Source organism: Homarus americanus, unplaced genomic scaffold, assembly GCF_018991925.1.
Source record: "Homarus americanus isolate GMGI-L3 unplaced genomic scaffold, GMGI_Hamer_2.0 scaffold51941, whole genome shotgun sequence".
Taxonomy (NCBI): domain Eukaryota; kingdom Metazoa; phylum Arthropoda; class Malacostraca; order Decapoda; family Nephropidae; genus Homarus; species Homarus americanus.
This window is the reverse complement of record NW_024755479.1, coordinates 123,496-143,154: the sequence shown is the minus strand read 5'-3', so window position 1 is coordinate 143,154 and position 19,659 is coordinate 123,496. Positions and strand designations below refer to the sequence as shown.

Below are 19,659 nucleotides of genomic sequence, written 5' to 3'. Positions count from 1 at the left end.
CAGGGTGAGTACTGTTTTTGAGAAGGCTGCCAGGGTGAGTACTGGTGTTGCGGAGCTTGTCAGGGTGAGTACACGTGTTGAGGAGACTGCCAGGCTGAGTCCTGGTGTTGAGGCGGTAGGGAGTGTACTGGTGGTAATGATGGTGCTAGGGAGTGCACTGGTGATGGTGAGGGTGCTAGTAAGTGTACTGGTGGTAATGATGGTGCTAGGGAGTGTACTGGTGGTGACGAGGGTGCGAGTGAGTGTACTGGTGGTGACGAGGGTGCGAGTGAATGTAATGGTGGTGACGTGGCTCTGTTGTAAGGAGTTTGCCAAATTAATTCACGTAACGCCCTAAACTTAGCTTGACTTGGCAACCCTCCTGGCTCCTCTCTCCCTCGCCTACGGTAAAGCACACTTGTCTCAGCTGTAGTTCAGCTGACCTGTGATATAATGAGAACCCAACAGCAGCCAACCCAAAGGTAAACATGTGTGTGATTTCGCCATGAGGAAGACACAAACTCCTTGGTGTCGGTCATAGATAGTTCATTGAGTAGTCGGCATTGTATTTGTCAACTGTTACAGTGAAACGAGTTCATGTAAATAAGACGGACACGACGAGAATGAATTGTTGTGTTTTAATGACAGCTTTCCACTTCGTTTGAGTTCCTGCTCGAACGGATCTTCGTTATGTTTAGGACGGCTGGTAGGAGGTATTTGCCTCTCATACTGGTTATTTACACTTGAATCCTCTTTTTCTTTGGGGCTATCAACACCCCCTACTATTTGCGAGAGCAGTTGTTTACATAAAACAAGATATGCTGATCCATCGGTGAATTGTGGGAGAAATTCTCTTGGCGTCTCTGTGTGACATAACTCGGTTTCGACCATGATCACTTATAAGTCCTCTCCTAAGATAATGTCCTCTAACATTTTCGAACATATTGTTACGAGTTGGGGAATTAGAATATAGTTAAAAGTCTACCCCGATCCCAACAGGCAACAACAATGTTCGGATCCACGTATCTTTGTGAAGCTGCATTTTCCACGCTCGTTGCTGTCAAGACCAAGTACAGAAACAGGCTGAACGTTGAAGGGGATTTACGTTGTGCACTCTCTGGCATTCAACCACGCATTCAAGATCTAGTAGCTAAGAAGCAGTGTCAAGTATCTCACTAATTTATACTCAATAAAAATACTAAAAACACAATATTTTTCATTTTTCTTTAAAATCTGGGAGGGAATTTTATGCATAGATGCAAGGGGGGCGTGGAGGGAAGGACCAATTCCTAGAGGGGGCGTGGTAGTAAAAAGGTTAAGAACCACTGCTTTAAACCATACACTCAGCAGAATCAGGGCATCTTGTTGTGCAGGTCGCGTGGGAGGGGGGGGGGGCGGCGCACGTGGTCTCAGGCTCAGATTGAATGTTTGTTCGAGTAAGGCAACGCCAGCACTGTAGTTGAAGCCAGCGGCGATAACAATGTATTGTTGTTACTCTCCTTAACTCTGTCTCTGTACCAGTAGCTATTGTAGTGGTAGTTTTATGTACCGTACTGAAGACTTTAAGGAATGATGGGCGTCTCACGTATTACTCCAACGAAGAACGATATTGCCAGGAATGAACCAACCAATAATATTCTTGTTTTATTTTACCGCCTTTAAATAATTATCATTAACTCAGAGGACCGCGATGTGTCTGGATGACTAACGACTTCCTCGCCATCAGTACAATACTGTCGTGTTTATTCTGTGTTGAAAATCTAACGGTACTTGATTTACCCGGAGCCTTATTGAGAAACCACCAATGTGACTTATTATAGGCAAACCAATATAAATATTGCCTGACTTGGAAAGACAAAACAGTAGAGTACTTTTTTTTCTGGCGCGTTAAGAGAGAACCAACACTTCATCAATTCATACTTAACTCTGGTGTGCCGTGACTACTTAACAGTGAGGAGTTTGTTATCAAGAAATACTAGGTGTGTGTTCCCGCCACTTTAGCCAAAGAACGTTAGGAATGCAGGACTGTGGTCACCAACCCTCAGATATGAGGGCGGTACTCCGAGTGTTATAGTATTTGTCCTTGTTTTATCTTAACTTAAACAGTTTTTACTTAAACAATTAATGATCACTGTTAACGAAGCGACTGGATCAGATTTTGATGTTGGCTTTATCGTTTCTAGTAATGTTTTTATTCGGCCTGGCAAGCTGACGGGCGCCATGACGTTATGTCGTACTCATTTCCTGGCTTTTATCATTGGTTCTTAACCGATGGTGGCTGCGTTTAATATTGTCTTGTAATAATTATACTATACTATTGGGCTGTGAGACCCCTCTATGTAATATCATTTGCCTTTATCCTTTACCTTCGCCAAAGGTGGCACTGTAAAGCGGAAACTCTCACGAGCCCAAGACGGATGTGACCCTACCTAACATGGCAGGTTTTCTCCGGGTACTTCACCCAATACTAAAACTGGACAACAATGGTCATAACAAAGTAACACAGAATAGACCAACCTGCAGGTAGTGACGCAGGCTTATGGGAAATATACGAGTTCATTAATTCACTTCTTGAAACCAACTCCTTCATCCACACCAATTTAAAACCACTGCTACCTATCAGTTATCGTCAAGATCATCGAACTGTCTCCTGGATTTCACAAATTTAAACAGGGTGTTGTGTTGTAGTGCGTCCAACCCTCTGAAACATATTACTGAATCTTAATACCCAAATAAACTTACCTTTTCTAGATAACATTTCAAAATCTTCTAACTGTTCAGTGTAAAAAAATAAATATAAAATTGTCATACACTATTTAAATGTTTTAATGCACATGTGAATAATGATGATATCCACAGTAAAGGTACAAACAAACACTCTTTACGAAGGAAGGTACCACCAGTTTGTTGTGTTGGCAGGCGCAGCAGCAGGCAGAGCTTGAGGCCGAAGAGATGGCAGCAGCCTCCCAAGACCCTGTGACCTTGGGTACGCTCAAGCAGGACTCACTCATGATCCCCGTGGCCAAGATGTCACACTTCTTCCCTGCCGGACACCCGGTCAGTGCCACGCCCCCTCCAATGTTACCTTCTCTCTTATAATGATAATTATAAGAAGAAGAGTAGCAATATCCACGATTTAACTATTAAGGAATGTTTGTGCAACATTGACCATGGTTGGTCGCTTCCCACCCTACGGTGAGTTAAAACAACCCATCACTAGACAGTTATATCTAATTTTATCATCAATTAATTTTCTGACAACTACAGTGGTTTGTTCCTGCTAAGATGAGGCATAGTTCAGTGACGGTGTGATGATTAGAAGGCTTAAAGTGGCTGTAGGCAATAATGTACTTCCCTAGTCAATAGAGATCTTACCGCCAGAGACACTTTTCCCACACGCATTTTGTTTCCAAATTTTCTTGCCACGTCATCGGTGTTTTGCTTTCCGTCACCCGTAATTTTTAGTCTCTCTTGCTTCACTACTACTACTACTACTACTACTAATAATAATAATAATTATAATAATAATATTAATTATACTACTACTACTACTTTTTTGTTTTTGTTTTTTATTAGGTGGCCTCCAGCCTCCCCCAATAGCCACACCTTCGCCACCATTTATTTACCTTAATATTAAATATCCTAATACATAAGAAGCTATCCTATCTGTATTAAATTAGTTGAGCCGCAGATCTATGCGGCATTCAGTGACTGTTGCCTCATAGTCAATATCTGCAGCAGTTGTCGGAGTAGGGGCAGAAGCTCTCGTTCCCCTGAGGCAGAGCAAAGCCGACCGAAGGAGAGAGAAGGACAGTCACATCTCATCCGGCTGTAACATAACTTGGCTACAGTTTCTGTTCGAGATCAACCTGCGAGTCTGGCGCAGAAATGATTCACTTAACGTATCCACCAGAGGTTGTGAACACTAGAGGAGGAAGCTGCCTTGATCAACGTTTTGAATTCTCTCCCCATATGCCCTTCTCTTTGTCGTTCTCTGGTTCTATGTGCAGCATCGAGAGCTAGGTTACGGTGACAAGTGGCCATGGGATCAAAAATCCTGATGTCGAAGAAAGCTCGCTGTTCCCGCGTCCAGAATCCTCGAGCACTGACGTCCACACGGGCTTCATTAGATGTGTTTGAAGTCCTGTGTTGGAAGATCTCACCATCCAGTGGAAGGAGGGTCGGTTCTACCATGACGTCCTGGCAGATTTCCTTCAACATATTTGCTGTGAGATCCCTTACCTCGTCATGCCTCATGCATATGAAGCCCCCCTTCTTGCAAACCATGGCGTGATCGCCATCATAGGAATAGCCACACACGCATTGGGAGGGCAAACCATCTACTGGCCAACTGTACCTTAGAGCAATGGCATCTGTAAATTCTTGTTTGTTAAGGCTGAAACCATTTGCCCTTATCGGTAACGTAGTTAACCAGTTCGGAGGCGCCCAAATTTCCGCGCTTATAGCTACTTTTTTTTTAAAACGTGGCCTCCAGCCTCCCCCAATAGCCACACCTTCGCCACCATTTATTTACCTTAATACTACTAAGCTACTACTACTACTACTACTACTACTACTAATAATAATAATAATAATAATAATAATAATAATAATAATAATAATAATAATAATAATAATAATAATAATAATAATAATATTATTATTAATAATAATAATACTGCTACTACTACTACTACTAATAATAATAATAATAGCAATAATAGTATTTATAATAATAATATTATTAATGATAATAATAATAATAATAATAATAATTATAATTATAAGGCTACGGGAGTAAACCCCGAACGAAAAATGTGAGGTGGAGCCTCAAACTACTGACATTTATTATTTTTTATGCTTTGTCACCCCAGTTTGTTAGTAAACATTCATTAGTATTTAATTTACCATAAAATGAGGGTTAACGAACAGCAGAAATAGCACCGCTTGGTATTTGTGTGTAAATGTGTCTGAGAGACAACTGCTTTCTTGATGGAGCATTTTAACAATGGATCCGAGTTTTAAACCCAAAGATAGCTCATTTCCAATTCTTATTTAAAGGCGTCTATGAACAACAATATTGATAATAATAATTTTACTCCTACTGCTACCTTTTTTATTTTTTTGTTTGTTAAACAACGTGGCCTCCAGCCTCCCCCAGTAGCTACCCAAGCTGTGTTGAGTTAGTTGAGCCGCAGATGTATGCGGCATTCAGTGACTGTTGCCTACTACTACTACTACAGTACTACTAATAATAACAATAACAATAATAATAACACTCCCACGGCGGTAGTGGACAAGTAGGTTAATTATTGTTTTTTTTATCTTTCTACATCATTTGTCTTGTTTGTTTTGGAAACAAATGTAATTATAACGACAGAGAACAAAACAAAAATAGAAGATCAATTAGTTTTCAAAATATTTTACAAATTCATCATCATTATTTAATTTGTTTGATATTAATCTTTAAACTATGGATTATGGAAGTGAAATTTAATTTTACAAGAAAGGTATTGATTATAATTAATTTTATATCAGTGTCCTGCCATGATTTGGGAATCTTTTATTGTTACATTATAGAGGTAAATAAGAAAGGTTTCTCACGAGTGTTCCTCCGCCAGATCCCCACCACGTCGAGCACTGGCCGCCTCAGGTTGCTGGAGGCCCCCGAGCAGCAGCTGCACGTGGTGTTTCACATGATGGGTCACGCCGTCCACGTAACCCCGGCCCTCTGCTCCCCCCTCTACGACCTCTACACCCACCACCGTGAACACGTGGTCAAGGTGACATTCTCCCCCACACATAGTCACCATCACCTCCTCCATAATAGCTATGAACAACATGTAAAAGTTTGACAGTCTTTGCCATGACTAAATGGAGTCTTGCGGTTGAGTGGATACAGAATTCGCCTCACCCTCTGTTTCAGGGGTTGTTAGGGAAGTGAATGCAATAGAGAGCAGTACAGGCCATGCTGCCTCCTTGTGTAATGAAGAATTAGTATACAATGTGCTGTATCCACGCTGTCACTAACGGGTCCCACTTTACTTCACCTAGATTTTCCTCGTTTTCATTATTTTGTATTTGTTCTTTAACGCCATCCATTTAATTTATGATTGACGTTGGCTCTCTCGCTAGATACTCTTCTGATCTGCTCACACAATTATGCTTTAGTCTGTACCACATGGTTGGATCTTTCTGACAGCACATCTTGTATTCCTTACGGATACTAATAGAGGCCCTATAGTCACAGCGGCTAAACCTAAGTGAAGATTATCAACACTCGGTGCTTTCAAATAAAAAAGGATTACGAAATAATGTTTTTAGTATTATCACAAAAAATTATACAGTGGCTCTTGGAAGGAACACTCACACACACGGTGATGTTCTTGTGGCCAGGAACATAAACGCTGCTGTTCTTGTGGCCAGGAACACACAGCCTGCTGTTCTTGTGTCAGGAACACACAGCCTGCTGTTCTTGTGTCAGGAACACATACACTGCTGATCTTGTGTTCAAAAACACATAGGCTGCTGTTCTTGTGGTCAGGCAACAGCAGGTTGCTGTTCATGTGTTCAGGAACACAGGCTGTAGTTATTGTGTTCAGGAAAGCACAGGCTGCTGTTCTAGTGTTCAGGAACACATACACTGATGTTCTTGTGTTCAGGAACACACAGGATTCTGTTCTTGTGTTCAGGGACACACAGGCTGCTGTTCTTGGGGTTAGGAGTACATACACTGATGTTCCTGTATTCAGGAACACATACACTGTTGTTCTTGTGGTTAGGAGTTCATACACTGCTGTTCTTGTGGTAAGGAACACACAGGCTGCTCCTTTTGTGGCTAGGAGTACACACACTGATGTTTTTGTGTTCAGGAACATATACACTGCTGTTTTAGTATTCAGGAACACATACACTGCTGTTCTTGAGATCAGGAACACACAGGCTGCTGTTCTTGTCTTCAGGAACACACAGGTTGCTGTTCTTGTGTTGAGGAACACACAGGCAACTACATCTCTTCCCACAGCCTGCCTTGCACCTTATTGTTGCCACTGGTCGGTCAGTACTGATCGGAAATAGCCTCCCATCTCTGAATTGCCATCCCTACTCGGGAGGAGACAACTCACTACCCAGCCACTGTTGCACCGTTAGATAAGTTCTGTATGAGTGGTACTTGGCAGCAACTGAAGTTGGGGGTAAGCTTTCCAGTTGGAACCCCTCATGTACCGTACACTAGGTAACGATAACTGTCTAGAGAGGTAGACCGAAGTGCTCCATACAACTTTAGTAGAAATAGTTCCCCTACTCGCACAACTTCATCAAGAGTAGAGTCCGGTTGAGAAAATGTATTCACCACTCTCCAATCCTCCTTACCACGATCAAAAATTGCCAATGCTTTCTGTTTACCAAAGTTATAAAAGGCTGAACCAGTGTCTCAACTGGTAATAGCATGCACGAACATACAGTAAGATGGTTCTTGACAAGTCAGAATTCTTGGTTCGTTGTTTCATATTGTTTGAAGGCCTGATATGATCACATCAATGACTAAAGTCAGTTATATGAGAGGAATAAGACACATGATGTAGGGATGTACTGTATGTGTATATCTTTGGTGAGGGTTGAGCGCCGCTTCTCTCTCTCCCTCAGGCGTTCAAGGCGGCAGTGTCTGGTGTGGGAGTGAGCAGTGGCGTCCTCCAGGGAATGGTGCTGGTCAACCTGGAGCGGGGAGGTGAGATGGGCGCAGGTCAGTACCACTCTACCTGTCTCACACACTTGCCCAGTGTATCCGACACACACCTGGCCCCTTTGCCTGTCTCACACACCAAGCCTCTCTACATGTCTCACACAATTGGTCTCTGTACCTGTCTCACACACCTGTCCTTTGTACCTTTGTTTTCAAAATAATTAAGAAACATTTTAATCCCGTAAACATTAATAATGACGGGGTTAATATGTTTCTGGGACATTGATATATTGCTTTCATCTTATGACTATCACTACCTTACCTAAACCTCCACAAGCACTGATGTTCCTCAATAGCTGTGTGTGTGTTTGCAGTGGAGTTCCCGTTCATGATGTTGTGGGTGGTGGACGGACGGCATTGTGATACCCACCAGGTGATTAACAAGGTGCGAAACCTTAGCCTCGAAGCCCTCGACCCCGCCAAGACCGGCTTCACCTGCCCCCACTACTTCGACACCTTTGAGGAGGTCGCCATGCTGGCCCGCCCGCCCCTCGGTATGTTGAGTCCCTTACACCCCATTTCCATCCTTATATCAACACCCAGAGAGCTTTCATGGCTCACACCAACCATTAGTATTATTCTCTGGACACTCGGCAGGCTCATGATGGTCACAGTGAGCAAGTTAACTTGATACCTGCCTCTTACTTGACTCTTTTATGAATCAATATCTTCCAAATGTACAGTTATTTTATTGTGTTAGTGAAATACGTAGAGTTATTTAACAGTCATTCTCATGTTTACTACCACAGTCAATGTGCTCAATATATTTTGATGTCCCCCTGGAGAATCGTTTGCCCCCCCTGGTGACTCTTGACCCTCTGGTAACTCCTTTGTACCCCCTGGTGATTCTTTTGTCAACCTGGTGACTCTCTTGACCCTCTGGTAACTCCTTTGTGCCTCCTGGTGATTCTTTTGTCAACCTGGTGACTCCCTTGTACAATCCTGTTAACTCTCTTGTAGCCCCTGGTGATCCCTTGTACCCCTTGGTGAATCTTTTGTCCACCTGGTGACTCTCTTGTTCTCTGGTGACTCTGTTGTTCCCTGGTGACTCTCTTGTACCCCTGGTAACTCTCTTGTCCCCTGGTGACTCTCTTGTCCCCTGGTGACTCTTTTGCCCCTCTGGTGACTCTCTTTTCCTCCTGGTGACTCTCTTGTCCCCTGGTGACTCTCTTGCCCCTTGGTGACTCTCATTAAAACATAAGAACATAAGAATTGAGGAAACTGCAGCGGGCCTATTGGCCCATACTGGGCAGTAAATTTTACACCCGACCCCTATCGCTCATATATCCATCCAATCTATGTTTGAAGCTATTCAGCGCATTCGAGTTAATGCCGATGATTGGTAACTTGTTCCACTCATTCACTACTCTATTTCCAAACCAATGTTTATCCAACTCGCACCTAAATCTAAATTTGTCCAATTTAACATCATTGCTACGAGTTCGCTTCTTGTTGGAAAGTTTGAGTACATTTGTAATTGTTATATCACCTTTGTTTAGCCCTGACATTCATTTATACACCTCTATAATATCGCCCCTCACTTTATGTCTCCCGAGGGTGTGCAAATTAAGATGCTTTAACCTGTCTCCGTGCTCAAGATTCCTAATGCCTGAGATTATTCTTCTCATTCTCCTCTGAATATTTTCTAGGGATTCTATATCAATTCTGTCCTACGTTGACCAAAACTGAACCACGTAATCCATGTAAAGCCTCACAAGCGCAAAATATAGTTTTAGGATGACCTCGTTTACTATGTAACTAACACTCCTTTGTATGAACTCAAAACTTTTTTAGCCTTGTTGACTTGGTTTAAGTTTCCTACTTATTATTACTCCTAAATCTTTCTCTCAGTCCGATTTCTCTATAACATCGTTGTTCATCTGATATCTGGTTTCTCTGTTAATCTCTCCTAGGCTAAGAACTTTACATTTGACACATTAAATTTCATCTGTCATTTTTAAGACTATGCGAAAAATTTCTGTAGATCTTCCTATAGTTTTTTCGAGTCCTCGTCAGATTTACTTACACGCCCTATTTTAGTGTCACCAGAAAATTTACTTATATATAAGTCGTTCATGTATATAATAAATAGTAATGGTCCACGTGCTGAGCCTTGGGTACTCCACTAGTGACGTTTCCGCAATCGGATTTGGTGCCGTTAATGCCTACTCGCTGTTTCCTGTCCCGTAACCACGCCCTAATCCATTTTAGAATATCTCCTCCAATTCTACGAGCCTCTACTTTACGTATTAGTCTTTCGTGGCGGACTCTGTCGAAGGCTTTGCTAAAGTCGAGGCATACTTCATCATAATCGTGCCCGTCGTCCAATGATTCGAAAACAGCTGAAAAAAAATGTTAATAGAATAGTCCAACATGAACACCCACTTGTGAAGCCATATTGGGAATCACTGATCAACTTGTGCTTCTTCAGGTGATTTCGAATAGAGTTTGAAATTATTGCTTCCAGCAATTTGCCTACAATTGATGTTAAACTGATTGGACGGTAGTTAGACGATAATGATATATCTCCCTTCTTGAAAATTGGTATCATATTCGCTATTCTTCAGGATTCTGGTACTACACCCGTTTTTAATGAAATGTTAAACAAATTTGCTAAGGGCTACTAAGATCCTCCTTACATTCCCTTAATATTCTATCAAATATTTCATTGGGGCCTGGTGACTTATTAGACTTTAGCTTGTCTATTTTTTTTTAAGGGGATTAGCTCACCTGGGCACAGGTCACTTACCCACATCAGGGCCTGGGAGGCGGAGATGTAATAATGATAATAATAATAATAACATGAATAAAGAACCATAAAGAAATACAAAAATGAAAAGAAAATGATCAAGAGTGAGAAGCAATATTTGTATGTTGTGTTGTCAATGGTAAGAGAAAAAATTGAGACCCCACAATTGTGTGTTTTTTTTGAGAATTAACCCCGCAGGCTGGAGTCCATGACCTACAACTGGGCCAAGAGGTGAAAAAACCAAGAACAGAAAGAATTGATAGAAAATCTCTCCACGAGTGCCGGAAAACCAGCTTTTAAAGTGAGACAGAGTGTATAAATGCAAACACAGAAGATAGAGCATTCACAGTTTGGCTGTGTGTGAGAGAGGTACCATAACGGGTTAATCTCATGTGACCGACATCCACAGAAGCAGTGAGCTGTGGGCAAGACGTATGTTACAGACCCACAGCCTTGCCAGCGGTACCTAAGATACCAAATCCACTGAACAGCGTTAAAGTACCTGTAAAGAAGTGAAACAACATTGTGGTGAAGAAAGGAAGAGATATTGGCTATAAAGGAGAGTTAATAAGACGAAATGCCTTTGATTCCACCCTATCTAAAGGTTGGACGAAGAAGAGGCCACTCTAGATATAGAACGATACTCAAGTTAGAACGAATGAATCCTATATACTTGGAAGCAACTGCTCCGGTGGTAACTGCAGCATCTTAGCATTCCCCAACTTTCAGGAGGCAGCTTTGGCTATATTAAGGATGTGTGATTTCCAGGACATATTGGAGAAATGGCTGGGCCTTATGTTATTTCAGAATTTGGCAGGATGGTAGCGATCTGAAATGTGGTAATTGGGTGTCCAATTTACAAAGTGCAATTAGTAAATATTGAGTTTAATACTGTTGAACTTCACCAAGATTTGTACCTCCCCACATTCAGAGATGCTGCTGAGATGCATTGATAAAGTAATGATATCAGTTCTAGGAAACAGATCTAGTTTGAGAGTTAGGAGAGGAAAATCTGAAAGAAAGTGAAGAAGTGAAGAATCATCAGTGTAGAATGGATAGAATTAGTTGTAGTGTAGAATTAAATCATCGATAAAAGAAGGAAGAGAGAGTGGGGGTGAAAGAACAGAACCCTGTGGGACACCACTACTGGTAGACAAAGAGCGAGAGATCGATCCCTCGACAACAACTGCCATGGATCGGTTCTCAAGGAAGCTAGAGATGAGAGAACAAAGTGGGGGAGAGAAACCAAAAGAGGGAAGTTTAGATAGCAAAGACTTGTGCCATACCCTGTCAAATGCTTTGGAGATGTCGAGGGCCACGACAAAAGTTTCCCCATAATCCCTAAGAGAGGATGACCAAAGATGGGTGCTATAGGAGAGCAGATCACCAGTAGATCTCGCCTGGCGAAAGCCATACTGGTGATCCGACAAAAGAGAAAGGCGTTCAAGGTGACGGAGAAAATGGGAGTTCAAGATAGTTTCGAAAACCTTAGAGTGGGATGAAGTTAGGGCAATGGGGCGATAGTTAGAGGGATTAGAATGGTCACCCTTTTTCGAGATGGACTGAACTGAGGCATGCTTCCAAGAAGAAGGAAAAGTTTGGGTTTTGAGGCAGAGGCGAAAGAGGCGAGCAAGCTCAGGGGCCAGGGCTTCAGAACACGAGGGGGTATTCCGTCCGGTCCAGGCAGATTCAGCATCCTGAGACTTGGTCAAAAAAATTTTGATGCCATATGGCAGCAGGGTCTACCATTAGATAATACATTATGCTTCCAATATCTTCCCAGGCGCTAGTACCTCCCTGTTTGGTAGCTGTCTACTACCTACTACCTGCCTACTAGCATCGTTATTAGTCGCTATTATCTCGCCTAATCTATTTTCTTCACTATCTCTGTATATCGTCGGTGCCTCTGGTATCATGTTTAAATTTACGGTCGTGAAAGCTATTGAAAAATATCTGTTCAGATTTTTTTTCATTTATACGTCGTTATCCGTTAGCTCGCCAGTATCTGACTGTATTGGTCCAATTTTGTCTCGTGTTTTAGTTTGATACATTTGGATGAATCCCTTGAGATTTGACTTCGCCTCCCTTGTTTCCTTGAGTTCATTATTCCTCTTTGATTTTCTTATCTCGGTCTTAACCCTACTGGTCAATACCACACTGGCTTTTTGGCTGGAATATTGTCTTAACTAAATTCTCATAGGTCTGTATATTTTCTAAAAAAAAAACATTATATAATTTACTCTAAAAACATGGCACTGTTACAGTGTCCTGGTAACTCCCATGTCCCCCTGGTAACTCGGTAACTCTCATGTTCCCCTGGTAACTCTCATGTCCCTCTCGTGTCCCCCTACAGAGAAGGTGTCCCGTAAGGCCACTACCTCCTCCACGGGTTACATCATCACAGTCTTCCGTGTGTTTGAGGGTGACGACGGCGAGAAATTTGAAAGGAACTGGCTGGGATGGACAGGTATGTGAGCTGGACAGAACGGATGTACAAGTGAGCTGGACAAAATGGACAGGTGAATGAGCTGGACAGAATAGACAGGTGAATGAACTGGACACAACGGATATACAATTGAGCTGGATAGAATGTACAGGTGAGTGAGCTGGACAAACGGATATACAATTGAATTGGACAGAATGGACAGGTGAGTGAGTGGGATAGATCATAGCCAAGCTGGGCTGGAGAGGTGAGTGATTGGGACAGATGAGTAAGCGGGACAGAATAGACAGATGGGCGGTGAGTAGAACAGATTAAGGACTTACTAGGATAGATCTCTCAGTTGGTTTCGGGGAACAACTTGGTTATTTCTAACTTTATTTTAGTGAGTCGAGCTTCAGCTAGTGCACTTGCTATATTAGACCTCAAGATATCACCCTAGGAAGTGAAAAGGCCAATATTAACACATCTAGAATAGTCTAGGCTGCTACCAGCTAGTAGAAAACTGAAAAACTTGAGATAAAGGGTAACCTGCGCAGAAGAGCTCATTACTGCCTGCGACGTACAAAGAGTTTACATTTCGGTCATCATTCTTCCTGGCCTGACTGCTGTAGCTTGACGTTAGAGACTGCTCCTGCTTCAGTTTTTTCTTCGCATTTGGTTTGTGTCTGTTACTTTGCACCATCTGTGAGTTTTTTTGTCAGCAGTTTGCCATGATGTTTTCTTTTCTTAGTTATTTAGGAGAGGGAGCGTTGTGTTGCTGGTTGACGGGTTGTTTAGGAATGCCGGTTCCCTGATCCCAGAGGTTGCCCTGCGGGAATGCTTGGCCGCCCTTCCGACCTTCTTCACGGAAGCTGACCCCCGCCAGTCGCCAGTTCAAACCAGGCACCCTACTCATCAACGACAACAACGCTCGACTTGTACTCCAGCGTCTCTTTGTCGTCTCAATGTCGGCCATTTTCACTCGCCTCCAGTGGGAGACCTTCCTAGGCTCCCTCAACCACACGACAGAGGTGGTTCCCCGGAGTCGTCTGCTTCTCCACTGCCTGACCAGGGAGGTCAATGCAGTCGAACCCAGGGATCTCGCACGTCTCATGCACTCTCCTTGTCCGCCCTTTTTTGCCCCTGGCTGTCTCGCGACGCCCTGCGCCGGTGGACGCTCTGGGTTCCACCAACGCCCACCCTGTTTTGGTGATTTCTCTCGTCCAGGCTCTCGCACAGAGTCGTTACTCGGTTTCGCTGTCTGGTTCGGGTTTTGGTGGCAGAGAGAGACGTCTGTAGTCCTTTCTTCTGCCCTGCTCCATTGTTTTATTTCTCATGTTTGTTTTTCCATCCCCAGCTTCAGAAGGTGCCCTGCTCGACCATGAGGTGTTCGACCAGGTTCTAACAGGATGGCCACTCCGCCTGTGCAGCTCACGCTCAGTGCTTGGAAGACAAGTTCGACTCGAGTCGCTGTACGGTGTGTTCTGATGGGTGGCAGGGTTTCTCAGCGAGGCTGACGGAGATGTGAATTCCTAACACTTTTTCTGGCAACAGACACCGGGGCTCCCTCCTCCTGGAGGCACCAGAATCTCTGCTGCCCTAGGCCCCTCGGGTAGAGACCACTCTACCCAGGATCCCAGGCCGAGCAGCCCTCGTGCCGAGCTGCTCTCGAGCCGATGCCTCGACCCGAGCTGCCCTCGAGCCGAGCTGCCCTCGAGCCGAGCTGCCCTCGAGCCGAGCTGCCTTCGTCTCCTCCTCCTGTCTCCACTGTCTCGGCTCGGGGAGTCACGCTGATTCCTTCTACAACAGGCACCACCACCCCAGGTCGCCTAGGACAGCTAGGAGGAAGCGGCAATCCTCGAACCCCGCGACTCCACCAGGGCCTCAACTGGGTTGTCCGGGCAGCCCAGAGTGTCCTTGGAGAGGCGGTCCTCATCCTCTCCGGACCTCCACCGTTACCAGCCCTTGCCAGGTGTTTCGGCTAGGACGGACCAATCTCCCCTACCGACCTCTTATGGCTCCCTCCCCCCGGGCCAGGCGACCTTCCACGGCGCCGCCGGGTAGGACGGCCCCTCTACCCCCTCCATTGTCCCGTCTAGGTCGGTCCCTGGCCGTCCAACCGTAGCCGGAGATGCCGGCCACCTTGGGTGCACCCACAACCTCTAGCCCTACCACTGAAGATGCTGGAGGCTCTGTCTTTCTGGTTCTGGGCACAGCAGCTGCAACAGCAGAAAGCCCAGGCTCTCCTCCATTCAATATCCTGTGGCACGGAGATCCATCCCTCGCTCCCCCTCCCCGGACCCATTAGTGTTCTCGGAGTTCGGTTCCGAGCCGTAGGGGCCGGGTCCTCACAGGGGCTGCCTGACTACTCCGACTCGGACCAGGAGTCGGTAACTGCAATTCCCCCAGTCCTTACAAGGCCCAGGCCTTCGTCAGGAGAAGGGAACTTCCCCGCACTTACCGACGCTCCCCTCTCTATTAAGACACCTGATGACATCATCAGCCAGGGGGCATACAAGTGGGCTCGGGGTCCCACGGGACTGGTTTGTGCACCGGCACCATGGGAGACTGGCCATTTCTTAAGAGTGTAAAGCGGGGGGAGGACCTAGTTCTCTCTCCCCGTTCCGAACTAGAGGTCCGACGACGGGCGGACGACTTAGGTACGTAGTACTTCGAGTTCCGGCAGCTCCACCTGTCGAGAAGGGAGATGGTCCCAGCCCTGTCAGGACCGGTCGCGGCCCTGGACGCCTCCTGTTCTGTGTTGTCCACAGCAGTTCCGTCCCGAGTGGCAACGCTGCAGGACGGTAGGTGTTGCCTGGGCAGCCGGCCAGGCCAATTTTTCATGGGAAAAGGTTGGCCTGGACCTCCAGTCAAGGTCACCGTAGTCTTATCCCCCCAGGATGACCGGGTGCCAGACCGGGATGCGGAAGTGCGGCAAGGCCTGTTAGGATTGGCACCCTTTGCTTCAGCATAGCAGCCGTTTTCTGCCTCAAGAGGCAGGACACTTCACGTTCAGCCGAACTGCTGTCACACTCGGAGCAGATCTTCAAGGAGGCACACCACTGGAGTATCCACCTGTCCGTTCGATATGTCCCGGGATCGAGAACGTCTGGGCCGACGCCTTCTCCCGCTTCAAGGGGACGTCAGTAGAGTGGACACAGCGTCAGAGTGTTTCAGTCACTGACAGATCGGTGGGGTCGGCCGGAGGTGGACCTCTTTGCCTCTTAGACATCCGCTCAGCTCCCGGCTTACTTGAATCGGTTGACGCCGAAACCACACGGGAGCCCAGACGCTTTCACGGAGGATTAGAACACTAGAACAGATGGACCTACATCTACCTGTTCCCACCCCCTTGCTCCAAGGTCTGCCACAAGCTTCGCAGCTAGGGAAAGGTCCTCCTCCTGGCCCTATACTGGCCGGCTCAACCATGGTTCTCAAAGCTCCTCTACTGGTGTCCGCATCCACTGATGTTGGGGGAACTCCTGCCTTTTCGATCCCCTCGTTGCCAGGCTAAAGAAACCACTTCACTTACACGCGTGTGGAGTTTTTTCCGTGCCTCCCTGAGTAGATTGCATTCACCTAGAGTGGCGGAGGACATCTTGTCAGGACTAATACGAGTCCTGCTGGAAAGCTTCCCAGCAGTACCTCAATGAGCAAGGATCTCCCACGCCCAGTGAAAGTGTAAATCTAGAATTCCTGTCATTTATAGTGCACGAACGAGACAGGTCTATCCCGACCCTCTCCGTCACCTGGCTCCCCTCACCGACAACCCTGGATTACGGATGCGGGGTGAAGGTTAACAGATCGGTTACCCTGCTGCAGCAGAGCCTGTTCCACCAGCGACCACCTGCTAGACCACCCTGGACCTTCTGGTCCTTGGAGAAAGACCTCGCTCTTCTGGGCTCGGATCCATTCACCGCCAAAGGACCGCCTACTACAGAAAGTCCTATTCCTCGTAGCGCTGGCCACGGGTTTTAGGTTCCTCCCAGCTCAAGGCACTCACGAGGTTCAACCACTGGACTTCCTTCGCTCAAGGAGATTCTGCAGTGTCCCTGGCACCTTCTCCCACCTCCCTGGCGAAAAATGAGCGGGAGAACCACAAGCTCCAGCCAGTAATGGTTACGGCATGGAAGGTGGAGGGCGAGCACACCTATAGCCAGCATCATCTCTTCGTTCATCCTTGTCGGGCCGCCCGCTGTCAGTAACAGGATTGGCAGGCAGGTTGCGGCAGGTTATAGAGGAGGCTGACCCTGGGAAGGCGCCACGTCCCCATGACGTATGGGGTGTAGTGGCCTTGCTGGCTTTCCTGAGGACCCACTCCCTCTCACGGGTCCGGGAAAGGGGTCAGTGGAAATCGGCCTCTTGCTTCATAGCAGATACCTGTCTCAATAATGTCAGACGCACCCTTTGTGGCAATGGGTAGCACCCCTCGACCCACAGAGAGGTACGCTAGAAAAAGAAAAGTTAATGTAGCTTAATCTAAGAATAAAATTCGAATGGACCTCCGTGTGCTCACTGTTCCCCTTATATCATAGTACCCTCCTTCCTGTGGAATATAGCAAGTACACTAGCTGAAGCTCGACTCACTAAAATAGGGGCTTTGAAGCTTGCTGAAAAGCCTATTTTTGGTGAGTGAGCGAAGCTAGTGCACGCACTTTCCCGCCCTTCCTTCGGTTTCATCCCCTTGCTATTTTTTATGTAGGTTTTGGAAAGTAATGACCACCGATAAACCAACCCCAGGTTACCCATTCTCTCAAGTTTTTCAATTTTCTACTAGCTAGTAGCAGCCTAAAACTATTCTAGATGTGTTAATATTGGCCTTTTCACCTCCTACGGTGAAATCTTGAGGTCTAATATAGCAAGTGCACTAGCTGAAGCTCGACTCAATTAAAAATAGGCTTTTCAGCAAGCTTCAAAGCCCCTATTATCATCATAAACAGTCATTCTAAGGTAACTCACACAAGGCAGCATCTCCACAAGTTAACGTCTGGTATTAATTTTTTATACAATATTATTCAACATTATTTATAAGTATTTTGTCTGATGGCGACCTTTTGATATGTTGACAATATAATGTAAACGTGAGTCAACAATAATCTTTCAGAAAAAAAATACTGTAAATATGAAGGTGCGGTCAAGGTATTCGGGAGTTGGCCTTTCCCCGCAAGATGAGATTTCTGAAAGGACATAATCCAACGACGATAATACTCCTCATCAATTGGCCTTCTTTTGGTAATATTAGGTACACATTTGTATTACATAGATTAAAATAACCAATGGTCCCATTCACATCACTAAACATGAAACCCAATATTTTTATTATTATGAATTTCTTATTATTATTGTTTATTAATGTCAGGAGCGAGAACGATGTACAAGAGCTTGACGAATGAGGTCGGGCTCCGAAGGCTGACACTGCACAAGTCCAAACCCCAGAACGGCACCCTTCACTACGTCCTCCTCTGTGACTGCTCCAATTTTCTTACCTGCATCCACCAGGCGGTGAAGGCCATCCCTCCTCAGGATGCGGCTGTGTGGGGACATGGGGCTCTACAGACCTATAGCTACTTACTGAGACGTTACTCCTACCTCCTTGTCCTCACCCTGTAGCATACTCTTAATATAAGATATGTTTTACGAACACTTGATCTTGTAGAGAGTTCTATTTATTTTTTGTTAAGAATTTACTGAATATTTTAATAATGTATAATCATTTCTGCAAATATACAAGTTAGTTGTGCAAATGACACTGTGATCAACATACAACGATAGAATAACGCAGCTGTTCGTCTTGTATAGTAGATTTGTAAGTGTTGTGCCAGTGTAGTGGTGAGGGCGCCTGGAACTTCCATTTGATGGTAGCAGAGTATCATCAGTGTTAGTGAAAGTGAAGCATCATGCTACTGCCTCTCACATATATTTAAAATCAACTTAACATTAAAAGTCATAATTTTTTCTTAGCTTTCTTGATTTTTTCTATTTTAGGTACAACTGCTTTTCTTTGATTTTTGTCAGAAAGATTGGAATAATAACGATGACATTGATATGTACAGAAACTATATACAAATGGACTATCTTTAGAAAAGGTGGAATATACACGTCGATAACATTAATTCTGCAAGCTCAGGCCTGAGGCGAACAAGGAGCTATTCACGGGGAGGCGCTAGATCTTGGAGATTATACCAGTTGACAGAATAGTTCAGGAGATTAATGACTTTCTCAAATAGACAACTGACACTAATTAAACTATAAACATCAGATTCTCTGATGTCGGGGCGACAAAATGATGTAACTTCAGGCGCGATCAGAAACTCATGGATACCCCCACGGACGACATAAAATACGCCACTCTAGCTGGCAAACTCGACACTCACTTACTTGACACGTTCTACTAACGATAAGGACAGTTGAAGCATTCTACCCCACTCACAATGGATCTTGAATGTTCCAACTGTAAACAGACATATCTAAGTTGACTCAAAACAAGGGTGTTCTCTCACACTCAAATTCATTTTATAGAGAGGTTGGTTTCAGTAAGTCAGAGAAAATGGGGTAACGGAGGACTGAGGTGTCTTGAAGTGATGAGAAAACGGACTCCTCAGATGGAGGACTCAAACGAAAGCCGAGTTACATGTTTTGTGGGCTATTGAGCGTAATATGAATCATTTGATTTTGGCGCTAACTGAAGTGTAAGACCGTGGTCATTACAACTTGATCAACAAACGCCTTTCCCTCAATACCAATATTTTGTTCTTTTTTCCATCAGTA

At 45.0% G+C, this 19,659-nt stretch overlaps 1 protein-coding gene across 1 annotated transcript in view; it reads left to right on the top strand.

Annotated features, from left to right (window-relative positions):
* Positions 1 to 19,086, top strand: part of LOC121856538 — a 28,222-nt gene extending 9,136 nt beyond the window's left edge. Inside the window, 7 exon segments of the mRNA XM_042352135.1 lie at positions 2,899 to 3,036; positions 5,601 to 5,762; positions 7,624 to 7,720; positions 8,035 to 8,214; positions 12,823 to 12,936; positions 18,251 to 18,407; positions 18,409 to 19,086. Of these exon segments, the coding sequence (XP_042208069.1) occupies positions 2,899 to 3,036; positions 5,601 to 5,762; positions 7,624 to 7,720; positions 8,035 to 8,214; positions 12,823 to 12,936; positions 18,251 to 18,407; positions 18,409 to 18,466 (906 nt within the window). The 3' untranslated portion in view covers positions 18,467 to 19,086.
* The last annotated feature ends 573 nt before the right edge of the window (positions 19,087 to 19,659 follow it).